We start from the raw sequence: 25,044 nt of genomic DNA, 5'->3' as shown, positions 1-25,044 counted from the left end.
GATGTAAGGATCGTGAGTAAAAAGCCAAGGGCTGCCAAGGACCAAATCGAACTGAGACTTAGGAGTAACTATGAAAGTCCTTTGCTCCCAATGATCGCCCGCTCCCAGGCTCAGCGGCATGGATTCATGCGTGCATGGTTCCATAGGAGCCCCATCCATTTGGGTGAAAATAATGGGTGATTTTAAAACGGTGACCCCCGCCTCGAGTCCCAGTACCACCCTAGGGCTAATCAAGTCTCTCCCACAACCCGAGTCAACCAGAGCTCTCACCCGGACATGCGTGCCAAGGACGGGGTTCATCAGGGAGACAGTCACAAAAAAAAGAGAGGGGGTTTCTCTCACCACCTGTGGCGCACCAGCGGAACGGCCTTGTCGTTTTGCGCCCCTCACAACAGGCCGTTCTCGTTTTCCGCCGGTTCGGGTTCAGAGTCATCAGTGGATTCGGTGGCAGCGGGCTCGCCGGCGGCGGGGTCTTGAGCAGCCTGGAGAGCTTTTGAAAACTTCGGCTTAGCCAGCCCTTTCTTTGCTGGCAGGGGAGTTTTCGGTTTTGGCCTTTGCGGCTTGTCGTTAGGTTGGCGGCTTCCACACTCCGCTGCGAAATGTCCTTTCTCCCCGCATTTGAGACAGAGCCCCATCTTCATTCGAAGGTCCCGGGCGGAGTCAGACAAGCGCAGGGGACGGGGTCTGGCCACCGCAGGGTTGCTGGATCTCCCACCCGTCGCAGCCAAGTCAAGTTTAATGGTGTTTAGGCGATCTTCAGCATTTTCCGCTTCTTGTGCCCATGCCATCAGGGAGACAGGATTAACCGACCGTAGAACGGTCTCCCGTATCTCTGCCGTGAGTCCCAGCCGGTACATCTCCGCTAGAATGTGATCAGGGCAGTCTCTCAGCTTCGCTGCCTGGTTGTGAAATTCTAGAGTGTATTCCCGCACCGACTTCTTGCCTTGACGAAAGGTACGAAGGAAGGCTTTGGCTCTTTGACTCGCATTCATTGCTTCCCCTATTCCACTTCCCCCTCTTAATGGCTTCATCTTTTGTCACCAGGCTCTTTCCCCGCATTCGTTGCAGACTGAAGAAGAGCCCTGCTGGATCAAACTAGTGGTCCATCTAGTCCAGCATCGAGGCTCACACACTGCCTCCCAGCTCTGTGAGCCATGTTGATCGAGTCCAGTAGTACCTTAGAGACCCAAAATGATTTTTAGGTTGTAAGCTTTTGAGAAGTCAGCACTACCTTTGTCAGATACAAAGGACACTTTGACTCCTGAAAGCTTATACCCCAAAAATATGGTCGGTCTCTAAGGTGCTACTGCACTCCGATCTAATGTTGTGTGTGACTTTTGCTGACATTTTCTGTACCAGATCGCCAGAGCTGGAAAATTCAGACATGCTCATCTCAAATTAAATTAACCCCAGCTCTGAACGGAGGCATTTCCAGTGTTCTACACATGCTGTTATTCGGCATGCTTGAAGGATATCCTGTCCGACACTTTTCTTATGACCGTAGGCTGTCCTCCTTTAATTGGATAGCTCCTGTATTGCAACGGGGTTTCTCTTTTGATGGGATCTGGTGGTGGTTCTGACCCGACAGGTCAAGAGGAACCTGCTTAACGTCTCCTACCACATTGCTCAGTACACCAGCATCATTTCGGATCTGCGCCGGGAGATCGAGCGCTTGAAGGCAAAGGTTGAAAACCAAGAGAAGGATAGAAGCTTGCTCGGTTCTGGGGCCAAAGATCTACAAGTCAGAGGTGGGAACTTGGTTGTGTAATCACTCAGCCAACAGGTTATGGGCCCAGCATGCTTGTACTGCACTGATGGTTTATTTGATATCTTATACATCTTTACAGTGGATAAAAGGAAATACTTCTTCACCCAAAAAGTAATTAACGCATGGAATTCACTGCCACAGGAAGTGGTGGCGGCCATGAGCATAGACAGCTTCAAGAGGGGATTGGGTAAACATATGGAGCAGAGGTCCATCAGTGGCTATTAGGCACTAATAGATGGAACACTCCATCTTGGGCAGTAATGCTCTGTATTCTTGGTGCCAGTTTGGTGTAGTGGTTAAAAGTGGCATACTCTAATCTGGAGAACTGGGTTTGATTCTCCACTTCTTCACATGCAGCCAGCTGGGTGACCTTGGGTCAGTCACAGTTCTCTCAGAGCTGTTCTCTCAAGAGCAGTTCTCTAAGAGCTCTCTCAGCCCCACCTACCTCACAGGGTGTCTGTTGTGGGGAGGGGAAGGGAAAGGCAGTTGTAAGCATCACTTTCGAAGTGATATTAAGGGCTAGAAATTCCAGTTTTGAATTTAAAGCTGAGAGGGAGAAATGGCCACTCTTTTGTTTCCCTCCCAGGGGAGACCCAGCAGGACTCCGAGGAGTTCAGCCGTCAAGAAATGAACAAGCTCCGGAAGCAGCTGATTGGGGCGTTCAAAGACCAAATGGACATGCGCCACAGTCTCATGGAGCTGGAGAACACCAACATGGAGCTGCACGTCGACACCTCTAGGCACCTCCTAACAATTGCCGAGTGAGTAGGGCTATCCGTTCACAAGAAGGCATTTTTCTTCTCTTTGCAAACAGACGAGATTGGTTCTCTGTCTAATGCAACCACTTGCAGACTTCTGATGATCAGCAACATTTCCACCTGTCCATTCCCTTTCTACCCTTATTCCGTTTGAAGAAGAGAGCCAGTCTGGTGTAGTGGTTAGGAGCACGGACTCTAATCTGAGAGAACTGGGTTTGATTCCCCACTCCTCCCCTTGCAGCTGCTGGATGACCTTGGGCAAGCCATAGTTCTCTCAGAGCTGTTCTCTCAGAGGCAGTTCTCGAAAGAGCTCTCTCAGCCCCACCTACCTTTCACAGGCAGTGTTCCCTCTAAGCTGAGTTAGTGTGAGCTAGCTTACAGTTTTTTAGCCTCCGGCTCACACGTTTTTTTCCTAGCTCAGGAAGGATGGCTCCAGAGCAAACGAATTTATGCAGTAGCCACATCGCTCGCTCACAACTTTAATGCCATTCGCTCACAGAGTAGAATTTTTGCTCACAAGGCTCCACAGTTTAGACGGAACATTGCTCACAGGGTGTCTGTTGTGGGGAGGGGAAGGAAAAGGAGTTTGTAAGCCGCTCTGAGACTCCTTCGGGTAGTGAAGGAGTGTGTGGTTCTCCGTCTCCTCCATTTTAATCCTCACAATAGGTAGGTAAGGTTGAGGGGGTATGACTGGCCCAAGGTCACACAGTAGGGTTGTCAATCTCCAGGTGGGGCCTGGAGATCTTCCAACATTACGACTGCTCTCCAGACAAAAGAGACTAGTTCCCTTGGGGATTTGATGGCATAGTTTCCTGCTGAGGTCTCTCCACTCCCTGAACCCCACCCTCCCACCAAAACTCAAGGTATTTCCCAACTCAGAGCTGGCTACTCAGTCACAAAGTCAGCTTGGAGACACAGTGGGGATTTGAACATGGGTCTCCACAGCTTCCTCTGTCTCCCTCTTCAGCTGGTGTTCTGCATGCCTACAGAGGGTCTGAAAATCCCATGACCAATGCTCCCTCTAAACTGTGGAGTCTTCTGAGCAAAAAGTCCACTTTGTGAGCCACTGGGCATTAAAGTTGTGAGCGAGTGATTTGGCTACTGCAGGAATTAGTTTGCTCTGGAGCCCTCCTTCCTGAGCGAAGACAAAAGTGTGTGAGCTGAAGGCTAAAAAACTGTGAGCTGGCTCACACTCACTCAGGTCAGAGGGAACACTGCCCATGACTACCCTGGACAATAGAGAGGAATAAAAAAATGCAAAGCAAACAGTAGGCTAATACTTCTTATTCAGACCATTAAAAAAAAATCACATCAGGTTTGGTGAGGATGTACTTGGCCAGGTTGCTATGGTGTGCACATAAATTGTTTTAACTCAAGAGCAGGCAGGTCTTTCTTTAATCAGTGATTTCAGTTTATTAGAACAGAACACACAACAACACAAAACACACAGAACAACCTCATCTCATCCCTGCTTCCTTCTAATCTGCTGCAGTTGCTTGCACTTACCCCTTGTGCCCACTAGAAGGCATAGCAGTACCCAACATACTGACAGCCGAAATTCTCGCACTTCCACGGCTCTCCCTACTAAACATCCAGTGGAAGGGAGAGGCTGGGGAGGAAAAAAGGATGGGGGAAATAAGGAAGGATTTGGACATGACGCGTACATTGCTTTTTCAAGTGGGTTTGGAACCAACATAGGTCAGAAGGTGTATTTCATTTCCCTAATTACTCACCTCGGATTTTGATCTTCTTCATTGATCTTTATCCTGCTGTTCCTGAGGGCAGCATTACCTCATTCTCCCCTCTTCCAGGTTTATCTTCAGAGCAACAACCCTGTGAGGTAGGCTGGGGTGAGGCTAACAGGCCCACAGTCATTGCAGAGGGATAGTTGTGAGTCTCTTGTAGCAAAACGAAGTCAGAGCTCAGTTCTTCAGAGGCTGTGATTCTTCAAATGCCCCTCACTGCCCAGGCGGCTTCCGTTAGAGAAGGAGGATTCGAATCTGGGTCTCCCTAGATCAACATCATCACTGCTAGACCTTGGTCTCCATTTTTTCTCTGACTCTGATTAATTAATTTTTATGTTGTCAGATACAGATTCTTTTGTATCTAACAGGATGGCACTTTTTGCTCTAGCAGCCAGGAAAATAAGAGCAAATGTAGCAACTAGGAAAGTATCAAATGATACAGCTGCTGCTAGCTAGTTTGCTCGAAACTATCAGATTTTAAAGTTAACCAAATCTTAGATAATATGTATTGTATTGTTTAATTTTACTGACGTATTTTATTGTTTTAGATTGTGAAGGCCTATGACCATATGCAATACATTTTCTACCTACCTACCTACCTCCCACTGCTAGACCACACTGGCTGTTTCGGGCGGCAGGCTTAATTTGTTTGAGCTTCCTTATCATTTGCAGAGACGTTTTGACATAATTCAAACATCCACCCCACCCCCCAAACCCCTAGTTTTTACTCTTTTTTTTAAAAAAAAAATTATTTTCTCAAGCAAAAAATAAAGGTGGGATACAGAAGGGACGAAGGGGAGGGGGAAAATGTTATGAACTGTTACGTACAACAAGTAAAATCAAACATATTACCAAATGTATGACACAATTCAAATATAGAAACAATTAACAAAGCATCAATTTTACAGAATTTTGGGTTAGATTCTCTCTTTAAGGAATAAACAAAAACGCCGACCCTCGTTTTTACTCTCGACGTGTTGGGAGGGAGTGCAGGACTTGAACCTGGAACCTCAAGGTCAAGCCTGGGATCCAACCCAGGACTTGGGGGTGTTTGTGAGGGTTCAGGTACAAAAAAGTTGCACTGCTTAATCGCATGACTGGCAGGCAGTGTGAAGCCTCTAATTGGCGCCCTGGCACCCTTGGGCACCACGTCAGAGATCCCTGTGCTACAAGGTCTGGCCTGGTACCTGGTCAACAAAGTGGTATCTGTGGTTTTCCTGGTCAATGGGAGTGGTATCTTGGCCTCCAGCAACTGACAGTAGGAATGGTGGGCTAGAGGGTCGTCCGCAGACTGGACCCTGCTTCTCTGGAGTACGAATCCCACAGGAGTCCCAAGATAGGGCCGCGCTTTGCTAAAATGCCCTTTTCTTGCAGCTGGGAGCGAGAAAAAGCTCACCAGGATTGCAGATTTCGCAAGCGGCAAGTCAGCGAAGGAGACGATGAAGCCATGGAGGAAGAGGAGGAGGAAGAGGGGTCCAGAGAAGAATCGCCAGAACCTCACGAGGTAGTCGTAGCCAGGGAGGAGATCAACATGTTGCTGGCGGAGCAGCGGAAAACAGCAGCCTTAAAGGTAAGGCTGAGGGTCCTATTTGCAGAGGATGGAATGAGCTTGTTGGGGCAGTAGAAGAAGAAGAAGAAGAAGAGATTGGATTTATACCCCGCCCTTCACTACCCAAAGGAGTCTCAGAGCAGCTTACAAACTCCTTTCCCTGACACGGTGGGTCTGGTTACCAACTCTGAGTTGGGAGATTCCTGGATACTTTGGGGGTGGAGCTTGGAGAGTGTGGGGTTTGGGAAGAGGCACAAGAGTCTCCCCTCCAAAGCAGCTATTTCCTCCAGGGGAACAGATCTCTGTCATCTGGTAATCAGAGTCATGTGACAGGAAGAGGGGTAGTCAGAGTCATGAGCTCACTGGTGTCGAGGACAGAACTGCAGGCATCAGGCCCAAAGAGCTGGAATTAAGGGCTGAGCACTTAGGAGGTGTCCTGTAGTGAGGGACAAGCTAAGGGTCAGAGCAGTGGAGGAATCCTTCCCACTGCTATGAAAATTTGCCTTGCTGTCTCCCTGGTGTTCTCAGTGTGCTTGCAAACCGAGGCAGAACCTAGGGCGCACTAACACTCTGTGTATGTGCACTAGCAACAGGGACAATTTTTTTTTACTATTAACGTATCTTAGAGTTGCCAGGTCCCCGGCAACTGATAGGAGAGTTGCAGACAGAGTCAAGGGGGCCGAACATTGTGTGAGGCGCTATGTCACTTCTGGTTAAAAAGGGAGGTGGCAATGGGTAGCTCCAGGAATTGCCAGAAACTCTGTGGTTTTACCATATTTAAATTTTCTTTTTAAAAAACCCTCTTCCAGCCTTATAGTCTTTCAGCAAGTTCTTACTGGAAGTGACAAAGGGTAGTTCTAGGAATCATCAGAAACTCCATGGTTTTACTGTAGAGTTTCTGGTGATTCCTAGAGCTACCTATTGTCACTTCCAGTAAGAATATGAGGCTGCAGAGGGTTTTTTAAATGTTTCTCCCACCACCGCTTGTAGTGGTGGAAAGCAACAGGATGTGGTGGTGAGGGGATTCCTCATCTCCCCCAGGGGCTTACCAGCCCTATGGCATCTGCCTAACAGATAACTACTCCGATGCAACTGATGAAGTGAGTTCTGACTCACGAAAGCTCACCCTTGAACAAATGTCAATTGTCTTGGTGTAAACGGACTCCTGTGTAATTTTATAAGCTGTTAGGATCTTAAGCAAGCTCAGCAGTGAATACCCTTTTCTTCTGTGGGGGCTTCCTCCCGGGAAAAGCTTTCTTAGGATGGCAACCAACATGCAGAGGTCCTAAAAGGACAAAATTGCAGATCCCACTTCTTCTGTGCATTCCGTAAAACGTGCAACCAAGGGAGATTTTTCACCCCAGAATTTTGCGGTGGTTGACGGGAGCACTTCCCTTCCTCGTTCAGGCCGACCTGGAGCAACGCCTGGCCCACGCCAAGAAGAAGGCCTCGCAGATGGAGAAGCTCCTGCCCCAGCAGATCACCAGCGAGGACCAGAGAGAGGTGCTGCGCCTCCTCTGCAGGGCCCACGAGCTGGAGGTGGGCAGCACGGAGCTGCAGGCCAGCGCCTTGTACAAGAACAGCCTCCTGTGCCAGAAGGACTTCATCATCCAGCGGCACCAGCAGCACCGGTGCCTTTGCGAGGAAATCATCCAGCAGCAGCGTTTGCTGATAAAGGGTAAGGCCGCAGTTCTGCATGCGTCTCTGCTAGGGTTGCCAGTCCCCTGGTAGGGGCAGGGGATGTCCCACTCCCAGCTCACGTTTCCTGCTGCCACTAACAGTGACATTTTTTTAAAAAATGGCTGCCATGCCCATGGTATGATGTCCCTTCCAAGGAAAACCTGGAAGTCATATCACACCTCTCTAGGAATCTCTGGAAACTCTATGGTAAAAACAGTTTTCGGCCATTCTTAGAGATGGCTGACGTTTTCCCTGGAAGTAGTATCAGTCCCACTCTAGGAATCACCAAAAAACTGCATAGTTTTACCACAGAGTTTCCAGCATAGTTTCCATAGACCACCCCATGGATTGCAGGACATTCAGTGGGTGACCCCAAGGTAGCTGTTTTATTACAAAAGAACTTCAGGAAAAGAATGGAAAGGGAAACTGCTGAATTACAAGTTATTACTACACTTGGAACAAAAACCTACCCAGGACTCAACAGGGACATTGGTTTCTTATCTCATTACATATGCTAACCCACTTAGTCCTCACATATCTATTCTCATACAAAGGGGCTATACATCCTCTGTATTTTAGTGTATTTCTTTTCAGAATAGTATATTAGAATACTGAATGTAATGCAAAGAATACTGGAATGTTTTGCTGACATACACTACACCCATGCCCCCAAAAGATAAAAATGCTGTTAAGAGACCTCATGCCTGAGAGGCGTGAATAGAGTCTCAGTCTTATTTTGACATATTGCTTTACAACTGTTGACCTTATAACCTTAGCTTGTTATTTAGTTTTCACATATCTTAAAGCATCTTCATCATGTTACATGTCAAGTTGCTGTTCAGCCACCATCCTTCCAATGTATTTCAAAAAGTGTGCACGAAGGTGAATAAACCTTTGTTGGTCTTCAAGGTGCCACTCTGGACTCTCAATTTGTTCTTCTGCTTCAGACCAACACGGCTGACCACCTGGAAGTCTCTGAGCACTTTGAGTTTGTTGGGTGCTCAATTTCTTGAGGTGTCAAGCAAGTAACCTGCCTTGTGACATTGCCCATTTATTGTTTTCTTCCTTTCACCACAGACCACAACATCCCTGTTCCACCCCCACTAGGAAAGCTGTACTGGCTCTATTCCCACGAATTAGAAGAAGGGACCCTGAACCGTCTGCTTGTGTTTCACTCCCTGATGTCCAGTGCAATTCAGGTGAGGCAGCCCTGTTCCTTCCTTAAAAACATACATGGTAAAAACAGACTCTAGGTGAAATCCTTCACCAAATTCCCCCTTCCACAGGCACCACTGTCAGATCTCTGGGAATTTACCAGGCAAAGTTGGCAACCCTACCCCCAGTCATGGGGAAGAAAAACTGCAAGGCAGATGCAGTACCAGGCTGGTTCTGCTTCTATCAAGCAGCACTCCCTGTGGTGGGGAAGAGTACTTGCAAGCCAGAAATATAGACACATTACCAGGTTGCCGCTACTCCCATCAGGATATAGCACTCCCTGTGGTAGGGAAGAGTTACTGCTGCTGCTTCATTCAGGGAGGCAGTATAGCACTCCCTGTGGTGGGGACAAGTACTTGCAAGCCAGAAATATAGACACATTACCAGGCTGCCGCTACTCCCATCAGGATATAGCACTCCCTGTGGTGGGGAAAAGTAACTGCAAGGCAGGGATGCACACACACTACCAGGTGACTGCCGCTACTCCAATCCCATCAGGATATAGCACTCCCTGTGGTGGGAAAGCGTTACTGCGAGACAGGCCACTCCAATCTGGGAGGTGTTACAGCATTCCCTGTGGTAAGGAAGAGTAATTGCAAGGCAGGGATGCAGACACACTACTGGGCTGCTGCTCTTATAATTGGGAAGGAGGTTATGCTGATAAACTTATTACAACAGCAGTGGATAGCTGCTCCACTGAAGTAGGCCCCCTCCTCATGGAATAGCCCCCGAACAACTCTCTTGCACTATGGGTGCCCTGCCATTGTTCCATCTACTATCCCCCATGGTTTGTCCTTCCCTGTATAAAGCATGTGTCTCCCCTGCTTCTCCAGGAACACTCCGTCCTGGATAGAGCCCTGCAGGTAGAACTACATAAAGAAGAGAACCGAAAAGGATCGCTTGAGAACAAGGATTTCTCCGGGGGACCAAAATTTGAACTGCCCCCTATCGTTGTGGAACCTGACAGGTATTGCTGCCCTTCCCAGGACCGCCAACACCCATGTGCCCTTTTTTCAGTCAAACAAAACCCTGCTCGTCTCCGGGATGAAAATGTGGGGGCAAAAAAAATGTACAGGGGAGAAGGCATGAATTGAGACTATTGTAGAGGCCCTGCTTTGTATGCTGTCACTGGCAGAGACAATGCGGGTAAGCTCCCAAGAGACGGGGCCTTCTTGGTGGTGGCTCCTTAACTCCCTCCCTGCAGAGGCTTTGTGGCGCTGTGCTTTGTTTACACGCCAGGAGACCACATTGTTCCCCCCCCCAGCTTTTGGTTGCTTTCTGCTCTCCCATTCCCTCTTATCTTCTTCTTCCCAAAGAACATGCTTCTTTGAAAAATAAACTGGATTTCTAGCTGCGTGAATGTTGTGCCTCTCTTAACAAACTTGTAATGTATCCAGTTCCGACTGCGTGGCCAGCTTCGGCACCACTCGGTCAAACGCAAACATCGAGCTTCGCTCAGAGGAACAATGGACTATGCGGATCCTAGCCCATGCCTATCCGAGGGCTAGTGCTCCCGGCCGAGAGCCTATGGAACTCTCAGCCACTGTAAACAACCTATTGGGAAGTGGGGGTGTGTTCTGGGTGGAGGTTTCACAGGGGATATAAGCCAGCCTGCGAGCCGGCTAAGGTTGTCTTGTTCTGCCCTAAATAAAGTACGTTAAGCTGAAATCACTCTTCCGTCTGCGTACTTTTCAAAATTGGTTTATACGCTGCATTCCCCCCCCCCGCCGCCCTATGCTGCTGAGATTTTTATGTTGTATAGTTTTTGTTGTGGCATTTGTATTTCAATTGTTTTAATAGGAACGCTGGACGCCACCTTGGGAACAGAAGCAGAGAGTATAGGGTGGTATTTTGAGATCAAGGAATATTTACAAATGAAAACTCCTGTCTCTGGGGCTTGGTTTACACTCCCCAGAGAGCAGGGTTGCCAGCTCCAGGTTGGGAAATACCTGGAGATTTTGGGGGTGTAGCTTGAGGACGGCAGGATTTGTGGAGGGGGGGACTTTGATGGGGCATAGAGACATAGAATCCACCTTCCAAAGTGGCCATTTTCTCCAGGAGAATTCATCTCTGTCACCTGGAGGTCAGTTGTAATCCCAGGATATCTCCAGCCACCACCTGGAGGTTGGCAACCCTCTCAGAGAGGGAGGGATGAGATGCTGTGGATGAGAACCGTCACACCCTGCAGTGCTCTTTCTCTTGCCCCCAACACCTCCGTTCCGGTTTTATAAGAATCATATGAATTTTCCACTGAGCTTTGCTAGAGGTCAGTCGGGGTTGGCGTGCTCCCATCGGTAGTTTTCCATGCCCTGAAGAATAGTGGCCTGTTCCTTTGCTTACCTGCCTGTATTTTCTCTTCCTCAGTGACAGCTACAGACCAGCTAAAAATACCCCAGCCCGGAAAAAGAGGAGCTGGGAGTGGAATCGTAGTCCGACTTTGCTGCACTTCCTGAGAACACCCGTTCGCCAAGTCAGTCAGTCAGAAATCTCATCTGATCCATCCCTGTCATCTTATCTTTCTTATCTAGTTTACTGTTTATTTCATCTTCTCTTCTCTTTCTTATCAAGCTTGTGTCTCTTACCTGGTGTATTTAAGCCGTCTAATCTAATCTGTTTATCTACATCACTTATACCGCGCCTTTCTTCCCGGTGGGGACCCAAAGCGGCTGGCCTGATTCACTTCTCTTCCATTTTATCCTCACAACAACCCTGTGAGGTGGGTTAGGCTGAGTGAGTGTGAGTGGCCCGAGGTCCCGCAGTGAGTTTCCATGGCACAATGGGAATTCGAACCCATGTCCCCCAGATTCCATTCAAGACCAATGCTCCCCCTAAGCTGTAGAGTCCTGTGAGGAAAAACTCTACTTTGTGAGTTACTGGCATGAAAGTTGTGAGTGAGCGATTTGGCTACTGCATAAGTTAGTTTGCTCTGGAGCCCTTCTTCCTGAGCCGGAGGCTAAAAAACTGTGAGCTAGCTCACACTAACCCAGCTTAGAGGGAACACTGTTCAAGATTACAACTGATCTCCGGGCTATTTACTTGTTTCATTTATTTAATATATTTATTAGCTGTCTTCCTTCTTTATGGAGCTCAGGGTGGCTTGCCCAATGTTCCCTCTAAGCTGTGGAGAGTCTTGTGAGCAAAAATTCTACTTTGTGAGCTACTGGCATTAAAGTGGCGAGTGAGCGATTTGGCTGCTGCATAAATTAGTTTGCTCTGGAGCCATCCTCCCACAGCTAGGACGAAAACGCGAGCTGGAGGCTAAAAAACTGTGAGCTAGCTCACACTAACTCAGCTTAGGGGGAACACTGCTTGCAACATAGAGAAAATCCACAAAAGAATATACATTAACCACATAAAGGCCAACCTTTAAAATCACAGTTCAGGACTGCTAGTAAGCCTTAAGTGAATGTGGTCCTAAATAAAATCATTTTGAGCTGCCTCCTAAAGTGAGGGGGGGCCAGGCGCGCACCCCCTCGGAGGGGTTCTTCCATGGTCAGGGGGCTGCCACCAAAAAGGCCCTCTTTTGTGTACCCACCAAACAAGCTTCTTTGATTGATGGGACAGTCAGGGGGGGTCTCTCCCTGACTGTGATCTTGAGTCCTATGGAGATCACTGTGGGACTCTCTGTCATTATAGCCTGCCATGAGTCCCTCCCCTCCCCACATTCCACCACCCCATGAACCTCCAGGGATTTCCCAACCCAGAGCTGGGAACCCAAAAACTGAACACGCACTGAATTCTCTGCTTTCTTGGTCTCCAGCCGAGGGCGCTCGGCATTTCCTCCCAAAAGCTGGACTCCAAGCTCAGCTCCCCCGCCTCCCACAACTTCGGCCAGAAGAAGTCCAGTGCAGACGTCCCCCTGAACCAAGAAACCCTGAAGGAGATTGCCGACAGCACAAAACGGATCGCTCTCATTGCCGCCAGCCGCCGCTCCCGGGCCCGGGACAGACACCCCAGCAGTGAGCTCTCTTCCCTTCACGGTTTGGAGGACGAATTGTTGGAGCTGAAGTACCTCCAGCCCAGCGTCACTCCTGAGCACTATTCCAGAGACACCGAGAGCATCGACAGCATTCCGACAGAGGCCCAGGAAAAGGAACGGCCTCACCCCAAGCCTCGGAAGGGGCCGGAGAAAGAAAGAGGGAGGAAGAAGTTCTGGGAAAAGAAAACAGGGAAGAAAAGATCGCGCTCCCTTGAACCCACCTCCCCAACGGTATGTTTCCTGAATGGAAAATGGGCGTATCAGCAGCTGGGGGACTGGGCAGGAGCAACTGGGGAATGGGGGGAGAGCTTCACATGTTCAGATCTGAATTAACGGAAGGGGCATATCTTGCAGGCCTCTCGAGTAAAACATCGGAGTCCCTCCAGCCGCACGGACCACATCTCCAAAAGTCGGCCGGCTGAAACCGAGCTTTGCCAGTCGCCCGACGTTGTCGTGAGCAATGCAACCCACGTCCCGTCTGGAGCCACGAAGATCAAATTTCCCACCAGCCACCCAGCAGGTAAAACTATTGGGTGCCATCTCTCTGGCCATGTGGTCCTTGCCACGCAGTGGCTGATAGAGAAACCACCTTTGCTGGCCAAATATTCCACATTAACGGGAAGAGAGGCTTAAATTGCTAGGAGAGGGAAGATGGATGGGACATCTCATGCTTATCCTTCCTCAAGTGGGGCAGACTCTGGAATTACAATGAATCACAGGGTTGCCAGACCCCCCCTGGGTGGAGGCCCCCCACCACCAGGCCCTGCTCCCCAGCCGCCCAGCAGGGGGACTTACCTGGAGAAAGAGAAAGGCCCAGGCCTCGTTGCCAGCATTGCACAGGAAGTGACATCATCACACCTGCGACGTGCAGGCAGCGCTCTGGTATTTGGGCAAAAACTCTGTGGTAGAAGCCAGTTTTACCATAGAGGTTTTGCCCAAATACCAGAATGCCTCCTAGACATTGTGGTGTGATGATGTGCCTTCTTATGCGACACCAGCAATGGAAGAGGAAGGAAGAGATTGGATTTATACCCGACGCTTCACTCGGAGTCTCAGAGTGGCTTACAAACTCCTTTCCCTTCCCCTCCCACAACAGACACCCTATGAGGTAGGCGGGGCTGAGAGAGCTCTGACAGAAACTGCTCTTTTTCAAGAACAGCTCTGACAGAACTGTGGCTTGCCCAAGGTCATCCAGCAGGTGCGAGTGGAGGAGTGGGGAATCAAACCCGGTTCTCCCAGATTAGAGTCTGTGCATTTAACCACTACACCAATGAGGCCTTTCTCTTTCTCCATGTAAGTCCCACCCGATCCCCGACTGGATCTGCCTTGTTCCCAAACCCTGTGCATCCCAGGCTCCACCTCCAAATATCCAGGAAATTCCCAAGCTGGAGTCGGCAATCCTAGCTGGTCCCCAGACTCAATGGGGACCACAGGTCTGACTCGAAACAAGGCTTCTTTCAGTGATCCTTGACTCTAAGCCCAAAATGTAGTCTGAAGTAGCATAGAACTCTTCCGTTTCCTCATCACAGGTGAGTAGGGGTGGAAAAAGCCATTAAGGCACAGGTGACTCATGGTTCCCCCGGGAGGGGGGAAAAAACAACGGTCTGTTTCTGTTGCTTTGCAGAGGAAAACCCACTTCAGGTTCTGGCCATCAGGGACTTGGCCCCGAGCACCGTTCAACAGAGCAACTCGGGGGAAACCGGACGCCAGGTTCTACAGAAGAGGGTCAAAGGTCAGTGGTGGTGCTGTCGAAGCCAACACCTTGAGACACTGTGGTCAGCCTCGGCTCACCCATTTAAGCAGCTTCACGCTTTGGCCCTGCCCTGCCCTGGATAGCCCAGGCTAGCCCAATCCCATCAGATCTCGGAAGCTGAGCAGGGATCAGTACATGGATGGGAGACCACCACCAAGAAAGTCTAGGGTTGCTATGCAGAGGCAGGCAATGGCAAACCACCTCTGTTCATCTCTTGGCCTGACACAAATGCCCAGGCTGGCCTGATCTTGTCAGATCTCGGAAGCTAAGCAGGGTCGGCCCTAGTGAGCAATGCTCCCTCTAAGCTGTGGAGTCTTGTGAGCAAAAATCCTACTTTGTGAGCTGCTGGCATTAAAGGTTGTGAGTGAGCGATTTGGCTGCTGCATAAATGAGTTTGCTCTGGAGCCCTCCTTCCTGAGCGGAGACAAAAATGTGTGAGCCAGAAGCTAAAAAAACTGTGAGCTGGCTCACACTAACTCAGAGGGAAAACTGCTGGTGAGTACTTGGATGGGAGACCACCAAGGAAGTCTAGGGTCACTATGCAGAGGCTGTGGCGAAACGGGGACCCGCCCCCAGCCCTGGGAGACTGAGGTGCCGTCCTGTGGCTCGCAAGCCCCTGTTTTGGCCTTCCCACCCTGCCTGGTGGGACTATTTCTCTTTATTAACGCTGCCACCACTCACTGAATTAAGTTACCGCCTTCCTTGAGGGACAGTGAGACCCCTCTTTTTTTTTTTTTGAACAAAACTTTTATTTTTTGGATATAATATCACATTTAACATTGACTTTCACTTATCCAATACCCATATTTCCCTTTCCCCCCTCCCTTGCAAGTGGCTTCCCGCAGTGCTCAACCCTTTTCCCCTTTACAATACTTATATTTGCTTAAACATTTTAAAATTGCTTAAATGTTAAAGATAACACTTCTATCAATATTGTTCTAGATACAGTAAATTGTGTTTAACATCCCAGTTTTCCTCTAGATAGTCTTTAAAATCTTTCCAGTCTTCAAAAAATTCTTGATCTTCTTTGTTATTCAACTTTCTTGTTATTTTGTCCATTTCTACCATAAATAACACTTTTTGTATCCAGTCTGAGATCTCGGGCGTTTTCTCTTGTTTCCAGCATTGTGCATACACCATTCTCGCCGTCGTTATCAGGTACCAGAACATAATCTTTTTTTGAATATTTAACTCCTCCATTTTCAATCCTAACAATAAAATCTCTGGTTCTTTTTTAAAACTACACTTAAACATTTTCTGCATTTCACAATGAATTTTTGACCAGAAATCTATAGCTTTTTCACATGTCCACCACATATGATAAAATGAGCCCTCATGTTTTTTACATTTCCAACACTTGTTTGACATATTTTGGACAGTGAGACCCCTCTGGCTAAATCCCCCACCTTGGGAAGTGGGTATCTCGATCTTTGGGCGCCCCCTGGAGAGTTGGCAACCCCTCAGACTTAGGCCCGTTTGTGTTCCCTGGCCTCCCTTTGCCCCTGGTAGCGTGCAGAGCGGGGAGGACCCTGTGGTTAAGGCACGTGCACCAGGCTTTTTAAACTCAAAAAAGGAAGATTTATTGAACTATATACATATTGGGCACAGAAAATAAACACCGGCACTTCAACACAACTGGGGCACTGAAAATAAACCGGATAAAAAACGCAATTCCTCTGTCCCTGCCCACACAGGATTGCGGCCTCAGGCCCGGATTTGCGTTTCCCCCTCCTGTTGGGGAGAGAAACTCCAGCCCTCCTCCTCCTCCGCCACCAGCACTGCCACCCTCCTGGCTCTCCACCACGGTCAATGGTGGCCTGGGCTGCCACGGAGTCTCTGGTGACAGGAGTCCCACCCGTGCTCTCCCTGGAACCTGCCGTCCACGCAGAAGACCAGGCTGAGACTGACTCTTTTTCCCCTCAGGAGCCAAAAAGCCCCCCTCTCCCTGGCCCCGCCCCTGGGGTGTGTCCCTCTTTTCCCGCTCTTTCCCCTCAAGGCTGCTGGGAAGTGTAGGCAGGGAGGTATGGCATCTCCGTTGTTCCCTATGGAGTACCCCCCCCCCCACGTAAGGAACTACCAGGCTGGTATCCATTTTAAGGCCTGCCGGCCATTTCGTCACAGAGGCAATGGCAAACTACCTGCTTGTCGCTTGCCCTGACCTGGGTGGTCCAGGTTAGTCAGATCTCGGAAGCTAAGCAGGGTCAGCCCTGGTCGCTACTTGGATGGGAGGCCACCAAGGAAGTCCAGGGTCGCTACGCAGAGGCAGCCAGCAGCAAACCACCTCTGAACGTCTCTGGCCTTGAAAACCCATATTGTAAATCGGTTGCGAGATCAGCCCAGGTCTCTCCTTTGTTCATGACGCTGGGGAACTTGTGGTGGTTCTCCTGTCAAGAAACGTCTCAACTTCTTTACTCAATGAGTAAAACTGTGCAGTTCACTGCCTCTGGATGTCGTGATCGCTTTCAAAGGGGAATTAGAAAGATTCATGGAGGAGAACTCTGTCTGTGGCTATTAGCCATGGGGACTAAAGGGAACCTCTACATCCAGAGGCAGTCATTCTCTGAATGGCAATAACTAGGAGCCAGAACCAAACAAAGGTTAGTGAAAAGGAGGGCCAATATTAAAACCTTTCCATAAAAAGAGGTACGTGTATTTATTGATAATAACAAATTTAAAACATATATAGGGGCCCAATTACAACCAATGTATATAAAACATAACAATATCAAGGGCTTAAAAAGTTGACCTTACGCGTTTCGGCCAAATAGGCCTTCCTCAGAGGTCATAAAGTAAATTGTTCAGAAGTAAAATCACCAAGCACACTGCTTTTTACTTTTTTTACTTGTGAATACTGTGGGAACACAATCAAAGAAAAAAAAAATTGGACCATAAGTTTATTTTATAATCACTGGGCTAGTGATTGCACTTTAAAGGTCTTATGTGCATATTTATCCTGTGCCTGGTGATTTTACTTCTGAACAATTTACTTTATGGTCCTTATTGAATCTATACTTTGTATATATTTCTGATTGTGTTTATGTGAATATAAGTATTAACCATCTTGCTTTATGGAAAGGTTTTAATATTGGCCCTCCTTTTCACTAACCTTTGTTTGGTTCTGGAGTTTATTGTTAGGTTTAGTTTTTTCCCCTTCTTGTTTCTGCTAATAACTAGGAGCCAACATCAGAGGCCTCGGTCTCTATGCACTGTTTGTTGGCTTCTGAGGGCAATTCAGTTGGCCACTGTCAGGGACAGGATGCTGGGCTAGATAGACCACTGGTCCGATCCAGCAGGGGCAATTGTGATACCGTTAAAATACAAGATGTCTTTTAACAACCATATGCTAAATTACATATTTCAAAATGCCACTGGCATTTTGTAGATTTCACATAAGAAGAGCCCTGCTGGATCAGACCGGTGGTCCAACTGATCCAGCATCCCATCTCACAAAGTGGCCAACCAGTTCCTCTGCAGGGCCAACAACAGGGCAGAGAGGCTGAGGCCTTCCTAAGAACACCAGAAGAGCCCTGCTGGATCAGAGAAGTGGTCCATCTAATCCAGCATCCTGTCTCACAGAGTGGCGATTCAGGACTTCTGGAGGTCCAACAACGGGGCATAGAGGCCGAGGCCTTTCCCTGATGTTGCCTCCTGGGTCTGGTATTTAGAGGTTGACTGCCTCTGAATGTGGAGGTTTGCTTTAGTCACCATGGCCAGTAGTTACTTACAAGACCCATTGTGGTGACCTCTTTTTTTGGGAGGACTGGTTTTCACTTTAAATTATACTTTGTGTTCACAAACAGGGTAGTTTCTGCTGCCACCAGGAATTTAAACAAATTCCAAATCTTCTCTCATTAGCTGTTGGTAAAGTGATCTAGAGTCTGGGCCTTTCAGAGGTCTCTGTGGCCCTGAGGAAGGATTGAACTGAGTTCTGGGTTAAACGCAAACAAAATATGATTTATTGAGTTTTGGAACAAAAACGAGTTGCTGGTTAACTGTAACTGTTATGGGGAAGAGAAACTGGAAAAATAAACTGGCAGGGTATCATACACAGTCTTTTGATCACAAGATCCTTCTCTGACAAGAATCGCTCTTTCAATAGGCATATATTCTGATCTGCCTCTGATCGTGGCGTAGCCCGATAGACTTATCCACCACAAATCTGTTTCCTTCTAAAGCTGCCCAGCAGTAACCTTCGCTGCATCTTGTGGCAGAGTTCCATAAATGTTTTTTGTTCGTGTGCCCCTGAGCCTGAGTCCTAGGATTACGGCAGATGAAGAAAAGGCTCTTCCACCGTGCTTGAGGTGAGGTGAGTTATATTCAAGAAGCTGATCAGAAGTTTGTCTTCTTTCGCACTCAGGGCCTGCACAGAGTGCCGCCGGACACCCGAAGCAGAATCAAGGCAGCAAATTGAGAAATCTACCAAAGGCTAAATAAAGGCAGAGGGAAGGATTCTACTTTGCCAAGAAGTTTTTAGCTAGTGGGGATTGGGCTGGAAAAACAAAGGAGCCGGTGAATTGTACTAACAGCAATCTATGCTTTAGCAGTCAACCAAAGATGCTGTGTCACTGGAAAGAACTTTTACACTTTCCCTGGCATCCTTCCCCCACACTCCAGAATGTGGAATGCAATACCTGTTGTCGAGGGGCAGATCTGGAGGGGTTCAATTTGAGGACATGGGTATGCCCTTTACAGCACTTCCTGCCTCCGGTGATTCAGACACGCAGGATTCCTCTTGAATGGTGTGCAAACATGACTGACGCACTGACTGAGTTCCAACTTCTATCCTTTGGGAACGTGTGGCTAGTCCCTCACGGGTAACAAGGGGGGGGGTCCACTGGAACCTGCTTGGAATTACGTTTGATAAGAGCCTCTCAGGATCCCTCGAAACGCCGCCGTACACGTGCGCTGCCACCGATGCACTGTCTGTGAGGGTTCCCAGCTTATGGAGTTCTTTTGTCCCAGAAGTCTGATTAAACCTGCCTCTCATTGCATTCCAGAAACGTAACATTGTTTTCTTTAAGGCTAAGCTTCACCAGGCCCACGATTGTAACTATATGGTTAGATACTTGGGGGATTTTGGTAACTCCCCCCCATGAGACACTCAGTTGATGATGCAATTTTGTTTTTAACTGCACAGACACGTTTTTAAGAAATTTTTCTTTGCTTCATGTAACTGACTTGGATTCTCTCTATGCATATTTTGCCAATTCTTGCTGGGCAGTGATGCTCTCTTTTCTTGGTGCTTGGGGGCAACAGTGGGAGGGCTTCTGGAGTTCTGGCCCCACTGGTGAACCTCCTGATGGCACCTGTGTTTTGGCCGCTGTGTGACACAGAGTGTTAGGCTGGATGGGCCACTGGCCTGATCCTACATGGCTTCTCTCATGTACCACTTTGGATAACAAGTGGGGACTTGCAGGACTGAACATGTGTCTCTATAAAAAAATCCATGAACACAGGAAACATGAGAGAAACTCAGCTCAAATAATTCTCCATGACATACTAATTGTCTATAAGGATCCCCCCCCTCCTTGGGAGTAAGAACATAAGAGAAGCCAATGTTGGATCAGGCCAATGGCCCATCTAGTCCAACACTCGGTCACACAGTGGCCAAAAATACCAGGTGCCATCAGGAGGTCCACCAGCGGGGCCAGGACATTAGAAGCCCTCCCACTCTTGCCCCCCCCAAGCACCAAGAATACAGAGCATCACTTGCCTCAGGGGTCCCTATCTATACCTTGTGGCTAATAGCCACTGATGGACCTCTGCCCCATATGCTTATCTAATTCCGTCTTGCTTGTAACTGCCACCACCTCCTGTGGCAGTGACTTCCATGTGTTAATCACTCTTTGGGTGAAGGAGGACTTCCTTTTATCTGTTCTAACCCAACTGCTCAGCAATTTCATGGAGTGCCCACGAGATCTTGTATTGTGAGAAAGGGAGAAAAGTACTTCTTTCTCCACCTGCTCTATCCCATGCCTCATCTTATAAACCTCGATCATGTCACCCATCAGTTGTTGTTTCTCCAAGTACTGTTCAGTCATGTGACACCCTCCCTCCATCTACAGGCAGAAGTGGCACTGTGACGTCCTCCTTATTGGGGAGGACTATTTTCACTTTAAAAGTTTTCTTTATTTTGTTTTACTGGGTATATAAGGCTGCCACCAGGAAATTTTAAGGATTTCCAAACCTTTATGCTTGTACTATTGCTCTTTTTTATTTGGTAGACCGAGTTCAAGGCTTACAGGGATCTATGTGGTCCTGGGAAGTATTTCATTCAGAGCTGGTATAAACTTGGATGAAAGGATTTATCGAAATAACTACTAAATAAGAGGGTTGTACAATGTAACTAGTAATGTATAAATAATGCACAATTGCTTTGGTATCATACAATCTTATCCCTCACTGACAGGGATCTTTCAAGTAACTTTGTAACACTTGTTTATATGTTCACTGTTTCTCTCCAGTTTATCAGGACATACAGCCTTTCCTATAACTTGTCTTCAATTAAACTTTACTTTACTTTTTCCTATACACTCAGCTTTCCTTCTGTTTCTCTGTCTCACTGAACTACCTGTTATCAGCTTATAACTGCTTCAACACAGAACTGCTTGTGTAACTAACTCACTGAACATCAACTGTCAACATCTAACTGAAACTACTGACTGACTCACATACTCATCCAACCAGATTCACTTCCAAAGCCCCTCCCCCTCTCTGTCAACCACCAATCATACCACACTTGCCTCCCTCAACCACTCTAGTCTATCTACCACAGCCATGCAACCAAACTTTTAAAGAGACACACACACAGAGGTAAACAAGGAATCGTTACAGGCACACTGAGATTGAAGTGAGCATCGGGAACTCCAAGTACTGCTGCACTCCGTCACCTCTACATTGGAAAGGATCAGGCAGTTAGGTGATGTGAAAGACCTCTGCCTGAGACCCTGGGGAGCTGCTGCCAGTCTGAGTCAGACGATACTGACCTTGATGGATCAGGCAGCCTCGTGTGACATGTGAGCAACAGCCTTCTCTTGCAGTTGCCTGCCCAGCAACTGGTGTCCATCTGTCTGTCTGTTACATATTTATCCTCCCTTGGCAGATGTGTTTCCCCTTCTGCTTTATCCTGTCCATTCTATGCGCTTGGTTGGGCTGGCTTGCCCACGTTCATTCGTGGCAGAGTAAAGGTTCAAACAAGGGTCTCTCCCAAGTTCTAGTTCAGCATCCTGTACACGAAACCACCCTGGGATTGACAGGAAGCAGGCTCTAAGCCTTGTAAGAACCTGGGTTGGTAACACTGTTAAACCACTACATGAAGATACGTGCAGCTGCCTTCTACAGAAGAAGACCATCAGTCCGTCAAAGGCAGAATTGTCTACTTGGACTGGCAGCAGCTCTCCAGGGCCTCAGGTCTTTCCCATCACCTATGACCCAGTCCTTTTCACTGGAGATGCTGGGGATTCAATCTGGGACCTTCTGCATGCAAAGCAGAGGTGCTTTGTGTGAGCTGTAGCACCTCCCCAGAAGAACAGTATTCTTAGCTGTGCCTTAAGGGTGTCCTGTGCTATCCCACTCTGTGCTGTCTTTCCATTTTACTGACACAGAGCAATGTATTAAGAAATGTCATTGGAGGGAAAATATCACCTGCCACGTTACCTAGTGGGTAATGTGTGCAGTACATGGCTGCGTCTTCCCCAATTTCTCTTAGTGATCCACCACGTCAGCGAGCTTCTTGTTGTTACTCTGGGTTATTTATTAATTTATTTATTTGTTAGATTTATACCCCGCCCTCCCCAGCAGGCTCAGGGCGGCTACAACAAAGGCAATTGCCATAACAACAGTTAAAACATCATAAAACAATCATTACATAATAAAAACAATCATTAAGTAAAGTGCGGTGCTCTTGATGTTACATTTTTTTCTCAATCCAAGATGGGTTCATTCATTAACCTAACCTGACAGCATGCATTCTTTGGTTACCTAGGCGTCTGGGCGTCTCCCCAGGGCCGGCTCACCTCCAGATCTAATCCACCGTCGAAGATGGCAGCTCGGTGGTGGTACAGTGGCAGCGGCGGCTCCTATACAAAAGCCTGGCGGAAGAGCTCCATCTTGCAAGCCCTGCGGAACTGCGCCAGGTCCCGCAGGGCCCGAACCTGCTCTGGGAGCTTGTTCCACCAGACAGGAGTCGCCGCCGAAAAAGCCTTGGCCCTGGTTGCAGCCAGCTTGATGTCCTTGGGGCCGGGAACCATCAATAGGTGCTGCGACCCCGACCGTAGCGCTCTTGGGGGAACATATGGAGAAAGGCGGTCCCTTAGGTATGCTGGACCCTGGCCATTAAGGGCTTTATAGGTTAGAACCAGCACTTTGAAGCGAATCCGGTATGCTATAGGCAGCCAGTGCAGTGCCTTCAGCGCAGGCTGGATGTGGTCCCGTCTAGTAAGACCCATCAACAGCCTGGCCGCCGCATTCTGCACCAGCTGCAGCTTCCGGATTAGCGACAAAGGCAGCCCCATGTAGAGAGCGTTGCAGTAGTCCAACCTTGAGGTGACCGTCGCATGGATCACAGTGGCCAAGTCATTGCGGTCAAGGTAAGGAACCAACTGCTGCGCCAGCCGAAGATGGTAAAAGGCTGACTTGGCAGTGGCTCCCACCTGGTCCTCCATTAATAAGGTGGAGTCCAGGAGCACTCCCAAACTCCTAACCCCCGACACCGGCACGAGCGGCGCCCCATCGAAGGCCGGGAGAGGGAGCCCCGAACCGACCTGACTTAGGCCCAGAACCTCCGTCTTCGCCGGGTTTAACTTCAGCCGACTCAGCCTGAGCCAACCAGCCACAGCTTGAAGTGCCCGATGAAGGTCATCTGGGTCGGAGTTCAACTGGCCGCCCAACATCAGATAGAGCTGGGTGTCATCTGCATATTGATGACACCCAAGCCCAGACCTCTGGACAATCTGGGCAAGGGGGCGCATATAGATGTTAAATAACATCGGGGACAGTACCGCCCCCTGAGGCACCCCACACTCAAGCGGATGCCTCCTCCAGGACTGCTGTTCCTCTTCGCCACCCTTTGTCCCCGACCTTGCAGGAACGAGGAAAGCCATTGAAGGGTGAGCCCCTGAATCCCCACGTTGGCAAGACGGCGGGCCAGCAGCTGATGGTCGACCGTATCAAAAGCGGCCGACAGATCTAGCAACAGCAATGCCGCCACACTGCCTTGATCCAGATGCCTACGGAGGTCAAAAGTCAGGGCTATCAAAGCCGTCTCCGTCCCATGACCCAGGCAAAAACCGGACTGGAAGGGATCTAGGACTGAAGCATCCTCCAAAAAGCCCTGTAGCTGTGACGCCACCGCCCTCTCTATAAGTTTGCCCAAATAGGGCAAATTGGACACCGGCCAATAGTTGGCCAATTCAGCCGGGTCCAAAGATGGCTTTTTCAAGAGAGGGCGGACCATTGCCTCCTTGAGTGCTCCGGGGAACCGTCCTTCCAAAAGGGACTGTATAGATTCTGCCCCCCAGGCCAGTCCAGGGATGGGGGAAAGAATTCTACACTGGCACAATACATTACTCTGGATTTAAAACAATAGCCACCAGGAATCTCTAAAATTAATCCCTCACCAACCTGAGATTAGAGATCCCCAGAATCTCAACTGGCATGTGGGTTTTACATATGAGCAACTCTGTCTAGAGCTGAACAGTTAATCTTACACAGGTAGCAGCCTTTGGCGAGCATCAGGCACCGGGAAAAAGAATTGGAGTACAGTTACCCAAACCAGACACTATTTATAAACAAGAATAAAGTTTATTCAGTACAGGTTTAGCACAGACTAATCAGGATTACAAAATAACAAAATTTATGGCTCTTGGCCCTAACTAGAGATTAGAGATATGCATAATTACCAACTTCAGGAATCCATAGTCCAAGATTGTCCATTGTGATAAAGTCCATTAGGTCCCATCTTTGTGCAAGCATGTAGCCATGTGCTCAGCTCCAAAGCAATCCTTTGTCTCTGTTAGGAGCCACATGGTAGCCTAGCATCTCAGATGGACAGACACAACAGTAGAAATCACAGGAACAGAAGAGAAAGCGAGAGATATTTTCTCTCATTGGGTTTAAGCAGATATATGGCAATTCAGTCTTCAAATTAGCCCTGGCCAGGGGCCAATTGAAGGAGACCTGGGAGTGCCCAATGGTAGGGTTACCATGGGTCAGAGCCTCTGAAGGACACACACGGGTCATGTGCCCCTCCAAACTCCAACCACTCCCCCATGCTGTACGTGCCTTGAGCCTTGTAACCTTAGAGCAGGCTCCAGTTTAATGCAGTAAATTTCTTCATAGTATCCTGGATAAAACCAAGGTAAATGCAAATTCATAAGTAGCTGCATGGAAATTAAGTGTTTCAAACCATAATACCTTAATGATTAGTTTCAAAATTTAGAAAACTTACTTCTGGATCATACCAAGTGTTTACAAGTGGAGCAAGTCCATAGGTTTCAAAAAAGCCTCCTGAATTTTGTTGGTGCTGCTCTCCTGAACACTGTTCAATTTCTTTTAGTAGTAGCCAACTACAGTCTTCATTTCACCTAGGCTAGAAGCC

The 25,044-nt window shown here is 48.4% G+C and overlaps 1 protein-coding gene across 1 annotated transcript in view; it reads left to right on the top strand.

Annotated features, from left to right (window-relative positions):
- LOC107119563 (kinesin-like protein KIF19) overlaps positions 1 to 13,327 on the top strand; it is a 37,447-nt gene extending 24,120 nt beyond the window's left edge. Inside the window, exons 10-18 of the mRNA XM_015422073.1 lie at positions 1,589 to 1,748; positions 2,355 to 2,529; positions 5,646 to 5,841; positions 7,228 to 7,498; positions 8,578 to 8,699; positions 9,549 to 9,682; positions 11,080 to 11,185; positions 12,476 to 12,925; positions 13,049 to 13,327. Coding sequence (XP_015277559.1) covers positions 1,589 to 1,748; positions 2,355 to 2,529; positions 5,646 to 5,841; positions 7,228 to 7,498; positions 8,578 to 8,699; positions 9,549 to 9,682; positions 11,080 to 11,185; positions 12,476 to 12,925; positions 13,049 to 13,327 — 1,893 coding nt within the window. The remainder of the gene's footprint in view (positions 1 to 1,588; positions 1,749 to 2,354; positions 2,530 to 5,645; positions 5,842 to 7,227; positions 7,499 to 8,577; positions 8,700 to 9,548; positions 9,683 to 11,079; positions 11,186 to 12,475; positions 12,926 to 13,048) is intronic.
- Positions 13,328 to 25,044: the final 11,717 nt, after the last annotated feature.

The sequence above is a fragment of the Gekko japonicus genome, unplaced genomic scaffold, assembly GCF_001447785.1.
Source record: "Gekko japonicus isolate JY-2015 unplaced genomic scaffold, Gekko_japonicus_V1.1 scaffold196, whole genome shotgun sequence".
NCBI classification, from domain to species: Eukaryota; Metazoa; Chordata; class Lepidosauria; order Squamata; family Gekkonidae; genus Gekko; species Gekko japonicus.
Note: the sequence above shows the minus strand (reverse complement) of the source record. Positions and strands in the feature narration are given on the sequence as shown.